Source organism: Mya arenaria, chromosome 13, assembly GCF_026914265.1.
Source record: "Mya arenaria isolate MELC-2E11 chromosome 13, ASM2691426v1".
Classification (NCBI taxonomy): domain Eukaryota; kingdom Metazoa; phylum Mollusca; class Bivalvia; order Myida; family Myidae; genus Mya; species Mya arenaria.
In genome coordinates this window covers 52536779-52560136 of record NC_069134.1, presented here as the reverse complement: position 1 = coordinate 52560136, position 23358 = coordinate 52536779, and the positions used below count along the sequence as shown (strand labels likewise).

General features: G+C 34.0%; 1 protein-coding gene across 1 annotated transcript in view; it reads right to left on the bottom strand.

Annotated features, from left to right (window-relative positions):
• LOC128215357 (uncharacterized) overlaps positions 1–21650 on the bottom strand; it is a 65938-nt gene extending 44288 nt beyond the window's left edge. Inside the window, exons 1-15 of the mRNA XM_052922047.1 lie at positions 21475–21650; positions 16985–17066; positions 14820–14896; positions 13698–13747; positions 13012–13063; positions 11010–11054; positions 8160–8225; positions 6980–7043; positions 5301–5401; positions 4654–4733; positions 4080–4146; positions 3578–3643; positions 2753–2953; positions 1709–1795; positions 738–866 (exon numbers count right to left, since the gene is read on the bottom strand). Coding sequence (XP_052778007.1) covers positions 738–866; positions 1709–1795; positions 2753–2953; positions 3578–3643; positions 4080–4146; positions 4654–4733; positions 5301–5401; positions 6980–7043; positions 8160–8225; positions 11010–11054; positions 13012–13063; positions 13698–13747; positions 14820–14896; positions 16985–17066; positions 21475–21573 — 1266 coding nt within the window. The 5' untranslated portion in view covers positions 21574–21650. The remainder of the gene's footprint in view (positions 1–737; positions 867–1708; positions 1796–2752; positions 2954–3577; positions 3644–4079; positions 4147–4653; positions 4734–5300; positions 5402–6979; positions 7044–8159; positions 8226–11009; positions 11055–13011; positions 13064–13697; positions 13748–14819; positions 14897–16984; positions 17067–21474) is intronic.
• Positions 21651–23358: the final 1708 nt, after the last annotated feature.

Sequence of the window (23358 nt, the reverse complement as noted above, 5' to 3'; positions counted from 1 at the left end):
GCTATCTAAATAACTTCTACACAATAATGTTTTCATACTCCCAAAAAAGTAGTCCCAAAATCACAGTTATAAATGAATTATTTGACACAATGTTAGAAGCTGGGGATGTGTGTGATATACACAGTCAGTGGTTTCATACCATGAGAGAGCAAGGCTTGTATAACCCATACATCCCCAGCTTTTTACAGTGTTGCTCTCTGCTAAACTTATACACTACTTAGAGAATTTAATTTCAACATATTACCATTAGCTTCAATTTCATTCGTACAAGCTAAACGCTTAAGAGACACAATTTAAAATTGACTCAAAAAGAAACGTCTGGTAATTAGACTAAACTGATTGATCATGATAGACCGATAATTAGCGAACATAAGTTAACTTCCCCATAGAAGGTCGCCCAAATATCAAAAGAAGTGTGAAGCGAGGATTTTGTATGGTCACCATTTCGATAATTTCGTTTGTGGGGTATAAAATTACTAAGGGTGTATGGATTATACACCACCTCCACATAATCGCTCTAGACCTATCGGATAGTGTCATTTATGTAGGAGTTGATATATAGTCAAAACGCGTTGGTTCGATATCCCAGGGACTGGCCTAAATGCTTCAAGCCTTGCGAATATTGAGCCAAGCACGAATGCTTACATGGAGTAATATAAATTTTTCAATAACAACTCGTTTGAGTTAAGTAGATGTACATTTTGTCACTGGTTCCCATCACTATGAGCCACACAAACCTTATTGTCTTTTTCCCTGTTGGCGGCCAGGTAAGCGTCTATATCCCAGCCTGGTCTGTTAACGTGCCCATATCCAACTCCCTTTGCCCAAAATTCATCCTTTTCTTTTTCCTGGCTTGTTTTCTGTTGCTGTAACAAAGAAATCGATCAGATTTAATAATAATAATACTAAACTATCTAATGTATGTATTACGGATAGATTGCTTTTTTTCAGATATTCATGCTGAAAGGCACGGGAGTAAATTCTATCGGTACATTTTAAATACTGAATTTTACTGTGTATAGGACGCATTTTTATGCCCCAGAATTTTTAAAAATAAAATGTCTGTGCCCTTTCTATAGCATAAGGCTTCTGACAAAGGCCATTTCAGGCCAATTTCATAATTCAAAACAAACATGGTGGCTACTGTAATTGACATTTTTCCACTGCTTCCTATCTATGGTATTAGGCTTTTTACCCCAATTTTTCTCCTACTTTTTTGCCTGCTGTGTCTTTTGCACAGTAAAATTCAGTAATTATTCTTCAGGTTTAAAATTAGCAAAATCTTCTGCGGCTGAGTATTTATTGTTAAAGAAAAGTCATCAACAATGTATGTTTGTATAAAACAATATCAAATACAGTGAAATACTTAACATCACATAACAGACATTGAGCTTGTCCAATCGGAGCACAAATAAATAATGGCATAATAATCCCTTTTGGTTCATAAGTCAATATAAACCCCAAGTGTTCTCTATACAATAGACTAGGTGAATATACCAATTCAATACATTTACTACTTTTAACAGTTTTGCTCCATACACAATAAATATGATACGGCAACAAATAAAAATCCTTTTGTAAATAATTTTTATAGTTCCACTATTTCAAAAAAACTTCATTCCATTCTAAAAGACCAACTTTCACATTTCTGCCAAATCTTCACTGAATGAAAATTACTTTCACTGAAACAAAATTTAAATCAACTTACTTGGCTTCTGGCTGTGTTTTTCAGTTCCGTAATTTTATCTTCCCCGAGCCGATACTTGTCATTAGCCCTGGGTGTCATCTCACTCACCTATGTAAAGGAAGTGTTATAGAAAAACAAGTGAACCTCGGAAAGAACGCCAACACTCACCTTTGGAAATAAACACAAGAATACACTCTTGCACAACATCATGCCAACGAGTGACTTAGCATAATGAGTATATTACTAAATTCAGTTTGAGCTCAGAAGCCTTAATTTAACGATTATTGAAGCAAGAGGTTTGGTATTGGTGTACATGTGTGTTTTGTCTCTGGCAACATTTGCACTAAGTTTCATATCAGTTTGTTTACTTTCTTTTTTAATTATGGCTCAATCACTGAAAATGATCACTCCAACAATGGGCCAATGCTATTACCACGTCTCGACTTTTTTCATCGATAAACAGACAAGCTGAAACTTCTATAATATATATTTCACACTTTAAGGGGCACAATATTAATAGATGCAAATAGTAGCCTATTTTAATGCATTGTTATGTCAATTTCTCACAAAACAAAAAAAAAACATTCAAACTCTGTCCCATTTTGGGGCTTTTACTTGCTCATACATGAAAATGTATTTGTAAATCAATTCTCTGCAGACTTTGAAGATGCACCCTTATTCCAAAATAAGATTAACCACAAAAATACAATTGTATTGATATACCAAAAAAGATAAATAAATGTCAAAAACAATGGTTCTAATGAAGGATACAGAGTTTAATTTGAAAGAAAGGTGCAAATATTTAATATATCACCATTCATTTAATATTTTTGCGTTTTCAGCAAAAATTATGTTTGTTATACATGTGTATATATTGATTTTGAATCAGAGTGTCACTTTAAAGTGACACTCTTATTCAAAATCAATCTAATAATTATATAAAGTTTTGTTAAAAAATACTCTCTGTTACCTACATCTGCTTGATTTCGCCTACTTACCTCTATGCTAAATCTAGCCTTCCCACCATGTAACAAAAACCTGCATTTTTCAATGCTTTCTCCATACCTGCGTAAGAGTAAGGAGGTGATGTTCAATATAGAGGTATGGACATCGAGAGAGGTCGTTCCTGTCGTGGTCCACGTCGATACGCGCCCACTGCTGCAGGAAGTCCCGAATACCCTCGATAACTGACTTCATGTCCTTTGTTGGGGACCAGTACGAGAGTTGGAGGAATTCTATGTTTGTGATTCGCTGCATCATACAACCCTGTTATGGAAAGCAAAAAATAATGGAATGTTCATTTAAGGATGACTTCACTAACCCGGTGTACACAGAAACACATCGGACAGTCGGACTTTGTCGGTAGATTTTCAAACTGTCTGTTTATCTTCAAGGAATTGTTTAAGGCCAGGATTAAACTGATCTCCAAAGATGAAATATACATTGCATATGAAGCCTTTTGACAACTGTCACTTTTATCGGATGTTTATATTTAAAATCTGTGTAGTGCGCATTTATAAACTGTTTTTGGTTAAAAATAATTTAATGTCCTACTTAATATGAAAATTTCCTGCATATACTTATAAGACATCAGACAAAATGTTCAGCCTGACCAAATCCTTTTCGCACAAACTGCTAACCTCGCAATTATCATATCTTTACATACACAAGAACCCCATTTCTAAAATATTTAATGATTATATTTAGTTTAAAACTTATTCATTTTACAACCATTGTGAAACAAGTTAATATTACAGTATATATATATAAATCATCCTTGTTGTCATGTTATGAGAGAGTGTGGCCTTGTGTTGTGGGGGAACCTAAGTACCCAGAGAAAACCCACTTATTAGACCTTATATTTATTATATAAATTTCATAAAGACTTACCTGTAATCTTGGTCTTAAAACTTTCACCAATGGTGGATAAAATGGGAACAGATCTATCTCAAACATCTGGAAAAAAACAACTGAAGTATATCTGACAATGATAATTATTTCTTTTTACGATATTCTGTTAAAATTATGCAAACACCATGTTCAAAATGATTTTCTAATGTTCTTTCTTTATGACAATATTTATCGAATTAATTTTAGGTCTTAGATCATCCTCATGATATGTTCTTCAAATATGTCCATAACATATTATATTTGATAACATCAGAACAGCCACCAAATCGAATCTATCACTTACAGGCCTTTCACAAAAGCAATGTTAGCAACTAGTATTGCGCTGTTATTCAAGAGACTTAATTTACCACAATTAATAGCAAAACTGATCAGATTTGCTACATTCATACATAATTATGCGCTTTATTGATGTGAACTTATGACAAGTATTTTTTTTTTAAATTATTTGGTTAAACTGAGGACTGAGCTGAAATATTCCTACCATCTCCATCTCGATATAGTCATATCCATGTCGCCTCATGATTTCTGCAAGGTCTTTGGCAAGATCGCTGCAACAAAGTATTAGGGATTAGGAACATCGGTCGAAAAATATAATCGATCAATGGAAATAATCAGTCCTGCAATTTCAATAAATTTTCAATTATGTTACATAGAATGAGCTTTTGATAATTCTTAATTATTTGTATTCAGATAAATTTTCATTTTTACTTTTTCATGAAATAAAATATATTCAAACCATGAAATATGAATGTTTAACTGACCATGCAAATTTATCCACATCATTTTCATATATTAAAATTCAATGGACATGTTACTTTACAAAACATGCATGCTATGATTTTTTATTAAAGTCTCAAATAAAACAAACGATATGAATGTAATAGCTAACAGTTCTGAATTTTAAGATTTAATACATAATTCTGCCACTTATGAAAAGATCTTTGTTTACATAAAGGCTCAAAAAATAAGAACAACACAAAATACTTGATACATGATACAAATTCACTGTGTTGATCCATGAACTTAAAAAAGTACAAATGTAGAAAGTCACATACCTTCCCTCCTCAAACTGTGCCAGCTTCACACGCCACTGGTAGATATTGTCTTCAATCGGCTCTGCCGAGAAACCACACTCCTGAAAATAACAACTATGAGCTCTTGAAAACCTACGAATAAGACCACTGGTATCAAAAACAAGACAACAGGTAAGTGTTAATCACACTTTGCCAGCTTCAAACGTCACTGGGACCTAGTGGCAATAATTGTTCAGAGCTTTTTTAAAGTTAACAAAATGATAAACAACATCGTTATTAACTTTAGAAGAAACAGGTGTCTTGAACCAGTTAGATTTACTGCAGATCACAAATGTATCCCTTTTAATTCTAGAGCAATGAAGACTTGAGAGTTAACAACAATGATATTAACCAAGTTTTGAACAATTAGCCTGTTGTCTTTAACCTGCTCGGCTCCCATACTCCCATAGCATTATAAACCTTAAAATCAGACTAAGACAACTTTATGACAGTTCAAATTTATCAAACTATGCCTCACATGCCAGTGGTAGATATTGGGCTGATTGTTAAAAAAAATTGTTAACTGCATCATTGTTAACCTATAAAGATCAACTATTTTATGCCATAATAATAGATTTAAATTAAACAAGGGAGGGGATGAATTTGTTCGTCTCCCTTATTTCACATACCTGTTCACATTCCATGATCTTAACAAGGTCGTTTGTGAGGATACCAGACGGTGCGTTACTCGTGAATATCTGCTGGGACGACTGCTTCCTCATATCCAAACCTTCAAAACAAAACAATATCACATATATGTAACTGAATAATAATTGTTATACTGAACCTTTAAAGACTGGGATTTGTGGATTTGATTTCAGAATAACTGATGGCAAAATTCTATAATATTCTTTTTAATCCCATACATGTATAATAATATTTCTAAAACACTCTTTCAAAAAAATCACTGTCAGTCATGAATATAAGCAGGTTAAAATATTCCAACTTCTTAAACTTTCATACCGTTTTCTTATAAATTATTAGTGAGAGCAAATTACTCAGTAGTTATAACATACATGCCAGCCAATGAAATCGCCTATCGCCATTCAATATGTACTACACTTCAAAATCTTAACCATTAAAATTGTGGTTTTACAACCTAACATACGTGATATCATAATTTTGTTCCCAGCCTGCTGGAAACACACTTTATAATCAAAGTAGGTTCAAACATATCATGTAAAATCAAATGACTAAGAAGGGCTTGCTCACCAGGCTCACTCCGCCAATTAACGTTTACTTATCATGTTTGTATTATTACATGGAAATTGGTTATTCAAACCCATTTCTTATTCATGTATGTATTGTTTATTACAGTTCATTAAGGTCTTCCCATGCTTTACTCAGTTTTTAAATGCCATAAGTGACATAAGATAGAAGTGACTGCGAATCCCAGTCGCATCTAGACATACCCTAGCTCTTTTCAAAGTGACCTTGATTCTTTCGCAAGCTTGGTATGAAGGAAAAATAAATAGGAGACGACTTTTTGGGGTTTAACCAGTACTGAGTACAGTTAATTTTCCAGTACTACCCTCTAAATTCCCATTTTTGATGTCTTTAAGCATGACACAGTCCAGAATTGAGCCTAGGATCCTCCACAATCAAAGCTGAAGCTCTGTAAATGCACTATGCTATGGTTATCTATTTCTAGCACACCGGATAGGCATTTCCGGTGAATTCAGCCGTGCTGGAAAACTCCATCTGGCATCCCCCATGCCAGATGAGCTCTGTAAATGCACTATGCTATGGTTATCTATTTCTAGCACACCGGATAGGCATTTCCGGTGAATTCAGCCGTGCTGGAAAACTCCATCTGGCATCCCCCATGCCAGATGAGTCACGCGCTGTGACTTAATAATTTCAATTTCTTTTATAATACACTTTATGTAATAATTATTATGAGATTTAAATAGATGAGTTCCATTAACATTAACTTTACAAAAATAAAATTTAAAAAATAAAACAAAATAACCCTTAAAAGATGTGATGTCGAAGGAACTTATTGACGTATGCAGTGAATACAAATTACTGCGCGTCATGACGTCAGTAAACATCATCGCACGCGCGTTTTGGTGATATGTACAAAATTACTTTTTTATATGTATTTTTTTCACAAAAATGTAATTTAATGTATGCTAGAAAAAAATATCTATCATGTGTGTCCGTTCCGGATAGAAAAATCCGACCCTCGGGCACGCTGCGTAGCCGATAACTCGGCAAGCCTCGTTACCTGGCAACGCAGGTGCCCTCGGGGCGGATTTTTCTATCCGGAACGGGAACACATGACAGATATTATTAATACATATACCTTGTTCAAGTCGCTTTTTCCTCATCATTTCTCTAACAATAGGCTCCTGTTTGGCCCATCTCATCTTGAACATAAAGCAGTAAAAATATAGATATAGAGGATATTTGTTGAGTGATAAAAACAAAACATACTTCAGCAAACTAACACAGAAAGCAGTTTTATTCATAATTCATAAATTTTTCATCCTATGTGAACGCTGCATTACTTTTATCAAGTGATATTGGGACCAAATCTTTCAGAGCAGTAAAAATATCAACTTGATGATACAGCAGTGAAAATAACATGATATTTCACAGAAAACAATAGCTTCAACACTATAAAAATTGTATGTGATGCCTTACATGTCATAAATAAATAAGTTGATGAGTATACAGCAAGGTAGATTATGGTGTATGTATAACAGATCAATAAATTTATTCCAATGGGGCAATTTTTTTTCATTGGGACTGCTGTAATATTTAAGTTCATCAAAATATCATGATGATACAGCCTATTAAATAAAAGAAATTGGATATGTGGCTAATAAACCATCAGCAAAAAAGACGACAATTCACAGTCATTGCACTGATTGGCTGATATGCAAGTGTTAAACTATGCCACCATCTTATCAATGAGCGTAATAAGACCATCATTATGGGTGTGCAAAGCCATGAGGCATATTCAATCGTAGACACCATAAAAACAATACTCATGTATGACGCCATCCCCATTATAGCCATGAACAAAATCGCTTACTGCTGGTACTAGTGTTGGGAATCGGTTCCAATTTTACAATCGTTAATCGGTTCCACTCAAGTAATCGATTATCGATAGTACAATCGTTTTTTTAGAATACTAGATAAAACCTAAAGTGAAGTTTTATTCATGCACATTATTAAACTCTTAATCATTATATATGCATACATGTTATGTCTATGATTGAAGTAATTTTAAAGTGTTATATAAAAAATAGTTCATTTTTACTTGCTCATTGTGGCTTTCATCTGCCATTTTGTTAAAGATAAAGTCTGAGCACTAACTTATATTTTTTTCATTTTTTTTTTTCGATGATCGATTATAACCAAATACAATCGATTGTCGCCGATTTCAGGCCCAACCAATCGATTTTCGATTATAATCGATCATCGGAACATCACTAGCTGGTACCAAATTATTAATAAAGTATAATTTAAGTACACACCTTTTTTCGAGCCACCTTCAACTCCCAAGCTGTGGTGAAAGTGTCATCGTCATCCAGGTCCAGGGTCTGAGAAATACATAAAACCATTAGAAATAAACTGTTTCCAAGATATTAAAGCTGCAATCCCACAGGTTTACCATTTTTTATTTTTTGTCTTGGAATGAGAAAATTATTGTGTAAAAATCTGCAACCAGTGATAAAAGACTGCTGACAAAAAATTAGATCGCAAATTTTTATATTTCCATTCCAAAATAAGTGTTTTATGGCTAAAACCTAGGGATGCAAACGAATGGCAAAATTGATATTCAAATATTCGGTAATTCTTTCGATCGAATATTCGAATACAGAAATACTTATTTTAGAAGATGTAGTAAACTACTATTAATATTAGTCCCTAAAGTAAAAGCCGGGGCATTTTTACCCTACTTTGTCGTAGTCAGTACGCGCGGCGGATCCTGATTTTCCCAAATGAGCCTTTGAAATTCTCCATTTTCAGGAAGAAAAAAACAATACATTATAAACAGACAAACAACAAAATCTAATAATTTCAATTCAGCTGTCTTTATATCTGTAAACAATGTGAAACTATATGGATTCCTAGTCAAATAGCATTTTGCGCTAATGGAGAGTCTTTCCGCAGGACGAGCAGCCTCGTTCTGATATTTACATCAAAATTGACTAAATATAACTATAGAAAACCCAAATCAACTCAAGAACTAGTGAAATAATGAAATGAAAACATACGTGGATTTGACTTATATATACATCTGTACAACAATAGAGGAAATATCATAAAACGCTATACAATACATTTACATTTAAAAGCCTGAACATTGTATCGAAACATGGAAACCAGTTTTAAGCACATATATATAACAACATATTTGTAACACATGACATTCATATCATCATGGCGATTTGAGCTATGTTGCACCGCTTAATTTGTAGCCAAAACAACACATTGGTGTTAAAGCCGATTCCTAGCCAGTTATTGTGGTGGTGTTAGTAGTTCATACTCCGGGTCCCGGCGTGAGCACATTGAAGGGTCCAAGAGTGACAGTTCAACCACGGCACACCTATCCTGGGCAGACTATCAGGCGGTTAACCAGTACTAGGTGCCTTCACCTCTGTAAGGAACTGACAACTTCTGTACATGCCAGGGCAGTGGTACAGTGCGAATGGTCGTAGAAAGGATTTAATAACCAATCATAAGCAGAAGTGACCTGGTCCGCCCGCGAATCGAACCCAGGTTGTCCGATTAACAGTCCAATGCTCTACCGATTAAGCTAACCGGGCGGACAGCCAGTTATTGTAAAAGTAGGGGGACTTTTTATAGTACCCAACGATATGTCCCTAATGACATATGACCAATAGGGGCCAATCGTTGTAAAAACAAGACAAACAAACTTTATAAACAACAGTGTTGTAGGTAAATGGTTTTTTATTCGCTTAATCGAACTCTTTTTTCGAATATTCGAATACCGATTTTGACATTCGAATACCAAACGTTATATCGAATATTCGAATATTCGTTTGCATCCCTACTAAAACCGTTACTTACGGTTCAAAAAAAATCCATTAAACATCAATTTTTGAACATAAATATAAACGGCAATAAAATGTTCTGACATCAGTCTTATAAGTTATATGACTGGTGTACATGCATTTTCGCATAAATTGGCCCGTTTCTAGACAAAAAATAATAAAGTTGTCAAAACGTTCGATCTGTGAGAGTGCAGCTTTTATGCATGATGAAAATGTCAACAGGAGCGTTCTGACCTGCGAGGATCTACAACACACCTTTATAATTTCTACCAATGTTAAGGCATCAACTTTACATCAATGGCGTGGGTACTCATGGTTTTTTTATAGGCCGCCGATGTTAGGTGAAAATTTTGTTGAGGTAAGGGTTATCCCTGGTATATGATAATATCTCTTACAACAACACCACATGAATGTCAATGCCAATGATACAGCACTTTCTAGAAAATAGAGTAATTTTTCCATCTGCTAACAGCATCAATACAGTCAACAATAAGCGTACATCAAGGCTAGGACTGAAAATATACACAAACTTAATTGTATGTCATTAAATTGTGACAAAAGAGCAAGCCAATGCTATTTTTTTAAATCTGACAAACATTTTGACAGAATGGAACTAAGCATAAGCGTGCACCTTGTCATAACTAACAACCCAGTTGAAATGTGGCCTGAAATGCGATTTTGGCACAGTTGGCATTGAAACGAACAACGTAAAATGTTGAGAGTAAAATTCTGTACCAAATAATAATGCATTGTATATGAATGTATATTAATATGGTTACTAAAAAAAAATGCCAATATGAATGTTTCAGATTTTTTGCACAGAAACATTGAAATCAAGACTATGACTGATGCTTTGCATTTAAAGGCAAGCTAAACCATTACGGAAACATTTTTTTAATATATAGAGAAGGGTGAGAGTGGTTTAGTGATATGGATGTCCACCTCTCACCCCAGAGGTCTTAATTTCAATCCCCACCAGGTGATCTATCTCATCGCCTTTTAAATGATGACATCAGTACTGACCAAGCTATCAGCTTTGTCAAAACCAAGCTTAAAGAGACTAGAAACCCGAATATACCATTGCAAAAAAAAGGGAAAATGGTCAAAAGCTTACATAAAATTTATACTATTGTGCCATGTAAATTAATGTATTATGGGCCTCATACTAGTTCATATTAATAATTCTAAGCTTGTTTTGAGGAAATACGGTATTTGCCAATTTGGGGACCATCTGGTTAGAGAAAAATTAGAATTAAATGAACAAAGCTACCTTCTACTACGTCTGAATGACTGCATGTTACTTACATCGTCCATAGTCTCCTCTTCTTCCTCCTCTTCCATGTCTTCATCCTGGAAGTAATTTTTTTAAACATGTCAAACAGTATAAAATTATTTAAAATCAACGGTTGTTTTTGTAATAAAAAACTGATATCTGCCCCTCTGCACATCATAACAATATGGTGAACATTTGTGGTAAGTTATTTCAAATCCTTCAAGTGGTTCAAGAGATATGGAGCCGACAGTAGTCATATGACCTTTGACTTCTAAGTGTGACCTTGATCCAAGCTGGTTGTAACCTGATCTGTGCACATCATCACAATATGGTGAACATCTGACATGAATATAGTCATATTCTAGTTATATGACCTTTTACCTCTACATGTGACCTTGACCTTGAACAGAACTGGTTGTTAAATGCGCTCTGCACATTGTCACAACATGGTGAAAATTTGTGTCAAATTATTTCAAAATCCTTCAAGCGGTTCAAGAGGTATGGAGAGGACACAGAATGTAGTCATAATTATGACATTTGAACGCCAAGTTTGACCTTGACCTTGAACCAGGCTGTTTGTAACATGTGCTCTACACATTGTCTCAATATGGGGAACATTTGTGGCAAGTTAAAAATGCTGGTTCAAGTGGTTCAAGAGATATTGAGCGGACCCCATTAGTGACTGTCAGCAGTCTTAAAGCGACAGTCCGCAAAAGTAACCGTATTTCAAAAGTTTTTAATAAGTTCCACATTGTTTCAGACCGACTGAACCGCAATTATTTTTTAAAAAATCGCTTTAATAACTTAGATTTAACAAATTGAAAATTGCCGAAAGTTGCTATTTTTAGACGGCAAAAGAGAAAGTAGGTCTACGGTTTTTCCGACTACTCTTGGGGGCGATACTATTTCCCGGTCCCGGTCTCATCCGGTCCCGGTCTCCTCCGGTCTCTGTTTTATAGTAGCTATCGGGCGTGATCAAAAAGGTGTTAATGACCGCGGGGGGTAATAGGATTACAAAAGATTACAGTTGATTAAAACATTAGATATTTGATGATAATTATGTCACTATTTATTTCAAATTTTATATCAATAAAACATAAAATAAATTTAGGCAAAGATAAAAACATGAAATATGCACATGTACTGAAATTAATGTCATGAATAACAAACACATTGAGTGTGTGTTTTTTCATATTAAATTCAGTTATAAGTATACTATTGATAATAGTAATACAAAAAATAACAATGCTTGACTACATGTAAATCAGATATGAGTCAGATATGCAAACATGGAATTTTTCAATTGTAATCATTTATGCTTAAAAAATTTTATGTCGGGGGGGGGGGGGGGGGGGTAAACATAAAAGGAAGAACAATAACATAACATAACATAATTTAAAAGGTGCAATTCTAAGTTACTTCATACTCTAGCCGTCCTCAATCTTTTATGCAAAAAACATGAGCATTTGTACTGCATCGCATCTTTCTCTACACCTTTAACACGAATTGCATAAATAGTGTATACCTATAACAAATTGCATAAATTAAGACATAATGTTTATATATTTTATACCATTTTGTTACATATAAAAACAAATAAGATTGTCAAAATCGTGTTATAAACATCAGCAACACAATCCGTTGCCTGGGGCCATAAGTTATGAACCGGGAATTATGAGACCGGATGAGACCGGATTTTACGAGGAGAGACCGGGAAATAGTATCGCCCTGCGCATGCGCAAGAACTTTGGAATCCCACTGTTTTTTCTATTTATATAACCGTTAACTCTCGGGGGCCGATAGTTAAGAAGAGATATTGAAAATGACACGAAAAACTCATTTCTAGGTCGATTTGAACCAAATTTTTTTTGGATTCGTCAGTCAGGAATGCTTATCAACACATAGATGAATTTTTTTTTTTTTCATGGCTAATTTGCCCGATTTGCGGACTGTCGCTTTAACAGGGAACTATCCCAGATCCTATGAAACATATTTCGTGAAAGCTGACATTTTGGTTATAAAAAATTGCCTTACCTCTGAAGACTCATGCTTGTTTTTGGTTCTGACAGAAAATAATGCCACTGCTCTGCAAAATGAAATTTAATATATAAAAAGGCATTTAGCCATCAATGTACATGTATTGTTAACAGACCTCTACATCAATTAAAAAAATGAGTATATATCAAACTTAGATCCTAAACAGCATGTGTATTTTTGCATTTTCATAGCCAATGCATAAAAGTATGCCATAATATACTGTGTATAGGACATTCTTTTTTTGCCAAAGAATTCATTGAAAAGATGCCTGCGTCCTATATAGAATTAGGCTTCTGACATTTCATTTTGAAGACCACTACTGGTATATTTTTCCATATGTTGAACTAGATTCCCTATAAGAATAGCATATATCTTAAAGTGAAACATACAATTTTCCTCAATTTATCAGCCTGCTAATTATTGCATAGTACAACATATGACTGTTTTGGTATGAAATTTAAGGCATAAATGAAAACAAACACTGACCAATATGGTAGAATTATTGTATTACAGGACTCATGGCAATTAAAAAAGCAACATAACAAAATGTTTAGATTTATACAAAATCATATTATTGCAATAACTTTTAAGTTTCATTAATCATTTGCATAAAATATTATTTTTATGACAAATTATGACTGTAGCTGATAAGGTCATTTTTGAGAATGATATGTAACACAAACCTGTCCAAAACTTCTGCAATTTTTAGCCTGTTCCCCTTGTCCAGTAAGAACTGAAATGTAATATAAAAAAATGTAACTAACTTTACATGGCAATTCAAGCTCAAAATTTTGTCAAAATAAACTGGTAGTTAAAAAGTACACATACTTCCTTAAAGAAAGCTTTAGGTTACACACCACCATTGTTATTCCCTATATAATTCAATGTAAAATTATAATTTTTAGACAACATTTAAAGGCATTTCGAGCGAATCCAGGCTATGATAACCACATATATTCTTAAAGTACAAGCTTTAAATAACATTTTAAGCCAATAAAAAAGGGGGGTCAATTTATTCCTAAGAAAAATCACTCCACTTGAAAAACAAACTCTAAAAATTGCACTGTCCACCATGACAGTTCTTCCAAAATGACCTTTCAACTATATGGCAGCGGTTTATGCTTTAATCTCTACTCTAAATGATAAATCAAGCAAGAATAGATACTTAAGGTATAAAAGTTTCAGGAATAATGATAGTTTTGATTGACAGTGTATTGAGCATGTGAAAACATGTCTATCAATCATAAGAACATTTTTTTTTTATTGAGAATTTTCCTCACAACGGAAGTACATATGACGTAATGGTGACGTCATTCCTTTAGGGCATCTGCCAACAGAGCACGTGGTCGAAGGTTCAAGCCCAACACGAGGCTATTACTAAAATGGCCAGTTGCTGACCAGGTACCTTATTAAATGGATAGGTACTGATTACATTCCTGCTAGGCGCCTGGCATATAGGATATAAATCGGGAGAAAAAAAAGTATGTTGGGAAAAATAAATAATGAGACTTTACACTAAAAAGAAATATCAGCTTAAAGCAAAAAAAAAATCTTCCATACCCCAGATTATAAAAATTGCAAGCTGAGGGAATTTTCAGTGAGTTAGAAAATTAACATTTCCATTAAAAGCAAACAAATACTTTAAGGCTGGCCCTTTGAAGTAGCATGAATGCAATTAACAAAATCAATTTATATCAGCACATTCAAGGCATTGTATTTGCTTAGAATCAGACAATAATTGCAGCTGTAATGTAAATATACAGAAATGATACATTGTATGTAGTTCATTTTGTATAAAAAATCACCTCATTCAAAGCAATGGTCCATGTCTGAATGACTGATTCTGACTCCACTAAGAAGCAGTCTTCATTGTTAGGGTAACCTGAAAAATTAAATCAATATATTGTATTAGTTAACTACCGGTATTTACCCTAAGTGAAATAAATCCAAGCTATCATTTTTGGTAGCCATAAAGTGATTTCTTTCTTGCACACAATAATTATATCAAAAATATTTTGCTGCTAAGAAACCTGCTTTATTCTTTAAAGCTGCACACTCACAGTTCTGACAGTTTTGTTTTTTTCTTGTCTCAGAATCAGCTGATTTTGGCATCATCAATGCCTTCAATTCAGTCGTATAAGACAACTCACAATTTCAATTATTTGAAAAACGGCTGAAAATTTCAATTTTCTGAAAGCCTTTGTAACACTTTTAGCCATTAAACATCCATATTCGACCATAGATGTGAAAAACTACTTTTCTTTACTCAGCTTTCTTAATTCACTGGTTTCCAGTCAAAAATGGCTCATTCCAAGGCAAACAATAAAAAAGTTGTCAAAACGGTCAATATATGAGAGTGCGACTATAACAAACCCTTAAAATACATTTTGATTAAACAGGCAAGCAGCTTTCAAAATGATCAAATCAAAATTTTTACAAATAACTGTCAGAAATGATAAACCAGTCAAAGCATCTACTTCATCAGTTTTTGTGACAGAATCAAAACTGTTTGCAAGTGCATAACAAGAGTGCCACAGAGCAAACACTGAGAGTGAAGCTTTAAAACAAAGACCTTAAAAAATAGCCTGGCTACACCAGTGGTTGTATACACGTGATAAAGTGCTACGTCGGAAGGCAATATGCTTTGAATGAAGACTTTAAACGAAGATAACTTTACTATTTCTTCACCATTTAAAATTAAATATAACGCAGTCTACGCTGCTTACAGAGCCCCGCCTTTGGTCTTTAATCAGAGTTTGATAAAGAGTTTAGTTTCTGAAATTACTTCAACATTCCTTTTCACATAACTGCAGCCTGATGGAGCACTGTCTAAACATTAGTTTGGAAATAGGTTTGTAAAAGTGTTTGAGGAAACTAATCACCTAATCAAACTCTGGTAAAGAAACGAAGGCGAGGCACTTTAAGCAGCATAGATTGCCCTTTTGTTTCATTTAAATTGGTGAAGAAAAAGAATCTTTATCATTGTTTTAAGTCTTCATTTTAAGCAAAATGTCACCTTCCGACATAGCATATATGACGTAATTTATCACGTGGTGTAACACACACTGTACAATGGTAGAAATGAAAGCATGTTTTAACAAATAACTGACAGAAATGATAAACCAGTCCAAACATCTACTTATCTTTATTTTTGTGACAGAATCAAAACTGTTTGCAAGTGCATAACAAGAGCAAATGCCAGCGCTCCCCTGATTTTTTTCTGTCGAACAAGAGACATTACTCAACAATTATTAAAGCCACAGTAATTGGCCTTGCCAAACATGTGTGTATTGTCACTGACAGTAGATCACTATGAAGAACACGAACAATTTATTCAAGAAATATATCATTCTGTTCCTACATATTCGATTAAGCCAATATGCCCCTGATCAAATTTATATGATTATTATGTTTATAAGTACAATTATCTGTTTAGTGTATTGTCATCACATTCACACGTCTAGGATTATTGGCCAATCGTTGTAAAAACAAGACAAACTAACTTTAAACACAACAACAGAGTTTATGGCAAAAGGTTTGTTATTCTATTTATTCAACAACAAAACATCAAATATTCCGAATATCGATTTGACATTCGAATACCAAACTTTTGATCGAATATTCGAATATTTGTTTGCATCCCTATTAAAAATGATTTTCACCGGAACCCAAACATCTCTTGCATATTCAGGTGGACAAAATTCTATTCTAAAAGTCCTGGGCTTCAAAGCAAGTGTTTATTTTGAAGTCAGTATGAATACTATGCATACATCATGTACTCCGTATTTTTTGCAAAGAAAGGGTAAGGACTAGCTGTGTTCTATTCAGTAAGTTCCAGACCACATCTAGTGAATTCAGAATAAGTCAATATAAATTGAACCCAACTTGTACACAGAGTGTAAGTAATTTAACTGTATGATAATTTTTTTTAATCCAGTGCCTTATGGGCAATTCCAATACTAAGCTTTACCTGATGGCACATGCAGTTTGACTTCATACTCAGAACCAAGCAGCAGATTTACTACACATTTATCCACATCATCTCCAGCAACCTGGAAACAAAGATTATTCCCAAATCAAATACTAACAAAAGCGCACAACAGAATAAACATTACAGCATTCTTTGGTTAATATAACCACTCTACATGTAAGAAAGAAACTGTTCCAAGTGAATAAACTTCAAGCTGAATGCTCTGACTGACATGGACTACAAAACAGCTTATTCTACCAACATTTTATTCTTTCTTCCCTACCCTTATGGCCTACCTTTTACAAATACATTAGGTGACGGATGAAAATAACTTTGCATCAAGATCGAAACTAGAACTGACGACAGTCTCAACTTAGACAAGCTACATGTATCTGGCCTAAGTGAGATATTTTCATACAATTTCATACATTATGTTTAATTTTGAACTTATCAATTATTATGCCTCTACAGTAACACTCATTAAAGGGACTGTACACCAGATTGGCACCCAAAAAAGTTTTTTTCTGTAACGAATCTCAGGACAATTATCTAATAGAATGTGTTACGCTTTGATGTCATAATTGTCAAAAAAAGTAACAAAATGTAAAATAAAATTGTGTCGGAGACCGGGTTCGAACCTGTGTTGCCAAAATTGCAGTCCAGCGTCGTATCCACTGAGCTATGACGCAGAGTTCGACACTAACGGTAGTCCGGTAGTCCGAGACTACTAGATTTTTGGTCGGACTACAAGACATTTTAAGTCAATAGTCCGTCGGACTACTAAAAGAAAGTAAATATCACATCAGTTAATTGAGCATAAAATCTTTATTACGCTTAAACTTGCGTAAAACATGATGTCAAGAAGCCAATTATCACCGGTAAACATTCATCGTAAAGCTTGCCGAAGATGGCCGAGCAGTTCTGGACAACGTGGAATGTTAACCGAATTTCACGCGCATTTCTTATAGCCTTTTGATCAATGTTTAAACCAGTCAGTAGAATGTCTTTATTTAGAAAGGGAAAAACCATTTTCGCACTCTATGGTGTGTTTTAATCATCAGACATGTGCACCTCTGCCAATGTCAGCGAGGTAGATTTTGGTCCAAGTGGCAGAATTTCTAAATCCCTTGCATTTTCAGTCAAAAACAATGAAAGATACGATGTAGACAAACACTTGACGGTTGTTACTATTTTTAGATTTTCTGAAAATACGTCATGGTTATTATGGTTAAGAGTATTGCCAAATGTCGGTGTTTATATAAAGCAAATAGAAGGAACATTATGCCTGGCTTATGAAATCTTTTAATCTGGCTTTTAGAAGAGCATCTGATAAATTAATCATACTGACAAAACAGGTATAATGCAGTGTAAGTGCAGACGACGACAGAATTGTGTGCGTTAATTTTCGCGCCAAAATGTCGCAACATTTTATACATTGAAGCTAGGGCCAATAACGATTGACACAATGCCAATAGCGATAAGGCTACACCTACAGTTTCACATGACCTCTTAATTAGGGACCTCCGACAAATACCCAGAAGCAGACGATTATAATACAAAAGTTATCAATGAGAATCAGATAAAAAATGCATGCGACATGGTAAAACATAGCAACAAAAGCAAGTATAACATTAAATAAGTTCATTATTATTAATTGTATGCAATGTATAATTCAGGTAGAAAAATGTCTAGACTTTAAAATAATTTGTTTCTAAATAACATCCGAATTTTGTTACAGTACAATAACAGTCTCTATTTTAAAACTCCAATAAAGGGAAACAAAACATGTATTAATTTCCTATCCGAAAATCAACAAAAAAAGATGTTTGTATAGATCCATTGTCCAAACTCAATGGATTTTGCTGTTTTTCCTCCTTTCTCGAATCAGAATCACCTGTTTTATACAAGTGTAATGCATTATTATCATTATTGATGCAAAACTGTTCTAACAATTAGCATAGCAATTTTGAAACGACCATAGTCATTATAAATGCGAAGGTTTTTACTTTGATTTGCGTTTAAAAATATGATTTTGTTTTATCTATACGTATATACTTTTTGTGACATTAAGCTATATGTCAGATATTTAATTAAATTTAATAAAAAATGTAACTCACATAAACTGAGGTGTCTTTTTCACTAATATGTCAAACAAACTTACAAGCAAATGTATATGCTTCAGATTTAAAACCTATCGCACAATAAGGAGACAAATTTCAAAATCAAACTAAATCACAAGATATCATCAATATTGTACACTAATTCTCATAATGATATATCTTATTTTAAGGCTATTAAAACGGAAATATACGTATATTATGTACGTTTACATTAAGACATTTTGAGAATTGAATTAGTCTACTAAACAGTCCCTTGTTTTCAATTATAATTTTAGCAGCATTAAGGGAAAATGTCAGTATTTCGGATTTCTTAAACTGTCTTTACTATCACTCAATTATGAGACATAATTTGTGTTAAATATATATAACAGCGTAAACTGTTGATATGTGAGGATTGTCAGAGGTCATGGCGGATAGCAACGGCAACTGATAAGCCCTGCCTAATCTGGACGCTGATTGGTATTGATCAGCTAGTTTGACTGACAGGCAGGGTCATGTTAATTGTTATCTTACTCCCATATAAAAAATAATTAATAACACTTTCGGAATTTATTTCATCATGTTTTTTTAAGCATTATATGATATGTCGTTTAGATTAACAAAGAATACTGAATAGTATGCTTATTAGTAGGATGTCTGTCATTTGTGCCATAACTTAGTAACGATCTCAGTCGATGTGTTTTAGTGTCAAGTGATTTATTGCAACATTTTCCTGAAAGTGACAGATTATGGGGTATTTAAGCATGGTTTTTAGAATTTTAATCTGAGGTATTTTAGCATGGTTTTTAGCATTTTTTAGGTTTAAGAATTGAATTTAAAAACCAAATATTGTTTTGAAGAATGTGGAAAAAGATTGAGACAGATAAAAATCATGACCAATCAAAGGGTTATACTGACAATGTTCTAAGAAGGCTAAGTCTCATAAAACACTGAAGGAATCCGTTGCAGGCTTGCATTTTTTTGGACTACCAGAATATTTGCTGGACTACCCAGATTTCGGATCCAGTAGTCTGAGGGACTACCTTGTGAAAAATATTAGTGTCTAACCCTGTGACGGCTTACTCTAATTGAGTGACATAATTAAGCTATACACCTACCTCAGTAATATCACATGATAACACCGACTAGCCAGTCACGCATAAGGAATGAATTCTACCTGTCAGACATACCCAGTAATCTTTTTTAATGGAAAAATACGAAATAATTGCTAAACTTGTAAACTATGTGGTACTTCAGCTAGTAAGTTTCAATGCATTGTACACATTGATGCCAAGTTTATGTCAGTTTTCGACAATTAACTTTTTTTTCCGCTATTTTATCATACTGAGTACAGCCCCTTTAATAGCAAATTACACTCACTTTTGGAAGTGACTACTCAGTGTTACATGCCTTTTTTTGAACAAACAACAGCGAATCAAAGAAAGGTTATACCATCTCAGACCATTGGCTACTTTCCATCATTATAGGTTTTAAAGCTGAATGGTTTGTCATTGAGCATGCTGTATCTACTTGACTTACAGGCTACACCAAAAGTGGTCACTTTTATTTCTCTTATGAGAAACTAACTTTTTTTACCTTAAATGTTCAGCACACAAGTAGCCATAATAATGCGCATTAGGGGAACTTTTTTAACATTTGCATATTCATTGTATTAACCTTAACGGCACAAGAAAACCAATTCATACTAATGAAAAATATATTCTCTGACTGTAGCATACATGCCATTTTTCTGGATACCATTCCAGGGGATTTGTTTAAAAAGACTGAAAATTCAGAGGGATTTGGGTAGTATTCAGGGGGATTTTTTTAGCAGGTCTAAGTTGAAATACATTTTTTTGTACTTGCGTCTAAAATTACTTTGAAATTTCCCCAACTTAAACCTGCTAAAAAATCCACTTGAACACTACCAAAATCCCGGCCTTTCTGAACAAATCCCCTGAACAGTCTCCAGAAAATATGGCATGTATGCTTGCCGGGGAAATGGCATGTATGCTGTAGCTCCACAATAACACCAAATTGTTCAATAAACAAACATGGGTACCGGACATATTAGCAGGGGGGTTATCTTTCAGCAAATATTCTTAGGGCTATGACATAGCATTGGAAAGATGAAGTGTATTATATGACTTTGGCTGCGTAAAAAAAATGTCAGAAGACTGCAGCAGCTGTTAATAAGGACAAGTACATAAGTGGAACTTTCTTCCATTTAAAAATACTGTTCGGGGTCATGAGGCACTAGAACTCAGTTTTAATTCTTGTGCAAACCGGTTAATTTGCTATAGAATATATAGCAAATTATTTAGTGGTCTCTAACCTGAACAGGGCTGTCAAAAACTAAAAATAAATGAAAATCAGGAAAACAATGTTTACATCTAGCAAAATGAGGATTCCATCACTGTTTGACAATAACCACTCGTCAACTTCCCGGCTGACACCTGTGGCAACATCTTCTGACATGCTACACGCCATTCTCCTGTTGTCATGCAATATTTATACCAAATTTCCATTAATTATCATCGTGAAACAAATATTTTTTCACAACAGGAAGTTACTTACGATAAAAACAAAACTCATCCAAAACAAAAACTTGAGCTAAGTGAAAGGCTACATTCGACTAATAAAATACGGGTCAACTAGGCCGAGTTACCATCTTAACGCCATTTACCAATTCGACCTGGACCACATCAGCACTTTTGTATTATTAAAGGTAGAAATGATGGCATAGCTTTGAACTGAAATAAGGGTGTATGTCTACTCAAGTTGTATCGATCTCAAGGCCAATAATTGAGCATAGAGTACTGTAAAAACCAAACTTGACACCTTAATTGTACATTTCTAGAGCGCTACTGGTTCCCGAGGTATCAACATTATCGGGAAGGATACATTTGTTCCCAGTGCATACTATCATACTGCATGTCCTGTTATTGTCATTAAAATAAAAGTCACATTTCAGAAACACATCCATATAGTTAAACTTTCTGAGATACATGTATATTCCTGACAAAATGACTACTGTATCTATATAAAAGGGCGACTTAGAAACTTTTGCAGTGACCTAAATTCCGACTTGTTTAACAACCACCTTCGAGACTCTCCACTATGTATTAATTGCAATGTAGAAGAAGATGCTCACACTTCTTATTTCGGTGTTCACTATTCACCAACCAGCGATTAAATCTCTTCAGAAATACTCGAAAATTCCATCCGCTCAGTACAGATAAACTGCTATTTGGTTTAAACAACATTTCAGAAGAGGACAACGTCCTGATCTTTAGTGAAGTTCAACGTTTTATTAAGACTTCCCAACGTTTTAGATAACTTAACAATCGGTATCAGGAGCTCATCTTCTCTCGATCTCTCTTTCTCTCACACGTCTTTCTCTACAACTTCTATTATAGTATCATGTGTTGTTTGTTTTTTTTCACTTAAACAATGCAATATACGTTAGATATTACTCTTATTGTTGTTGTTTTTTGCTTATAAAACACCTTTGCTTGGTATAGAATGTGACGTTTCGGGAGAGGGCCGTAACTGATGTTGGCATTACTCGTGGCCCAATCCATTTGCATGCTTGATTTTATAGTGTCGGTCTAAATATTGTGTTGAAATTTGTATTGATATTGTCATTGTGAAATGTGTTCTCATGCAATAAAATATTATTAAATTAAATATAAAAGGGGAATCAACTGAAATTATACTGACTGTTCAAAATGAAAATTTGCGGGATTTCCTGTGCATTAGAATGGCAATGTCGTGATAATTATTTAAGTTTCCAAACCGTTGCAATTATTTTTATTGTTACTAGTTTGTAACATATTCAGCGAGTTTCATTTAAATCTCTTTCATTTAAAGGCCAATTTAAGAGAACAAAATAAAGGTGCGTATATAACTTTGACAGTGTCTCAGATAATGTCTAATAAAACCTAATAAAAGTCCACACGACGCTATATCAAACAGAAGTATATTGGAATGTCCACTAACTCAGCTACTCGTTAATGAGGTCGATGCGTTGGCACTAAATGTAGAATATACTTCGAATTTGTTGCATGTTTGTTATTGCGATAAATGTATTATTAAATTCCACTTGAATCTGCCCAGCAGGTTTCATTTTTAAAAATCCCTTAAATAGTTTTAACTTCACGAACTATACCTAACGCTTTTTAGAATAGATGAATAACTATTTTACAACAGAACTAGCTAGGCGCTACAAAACATGTAAGCTTCCGCTTCGGCGTATTTTCATTTGTTTTATAT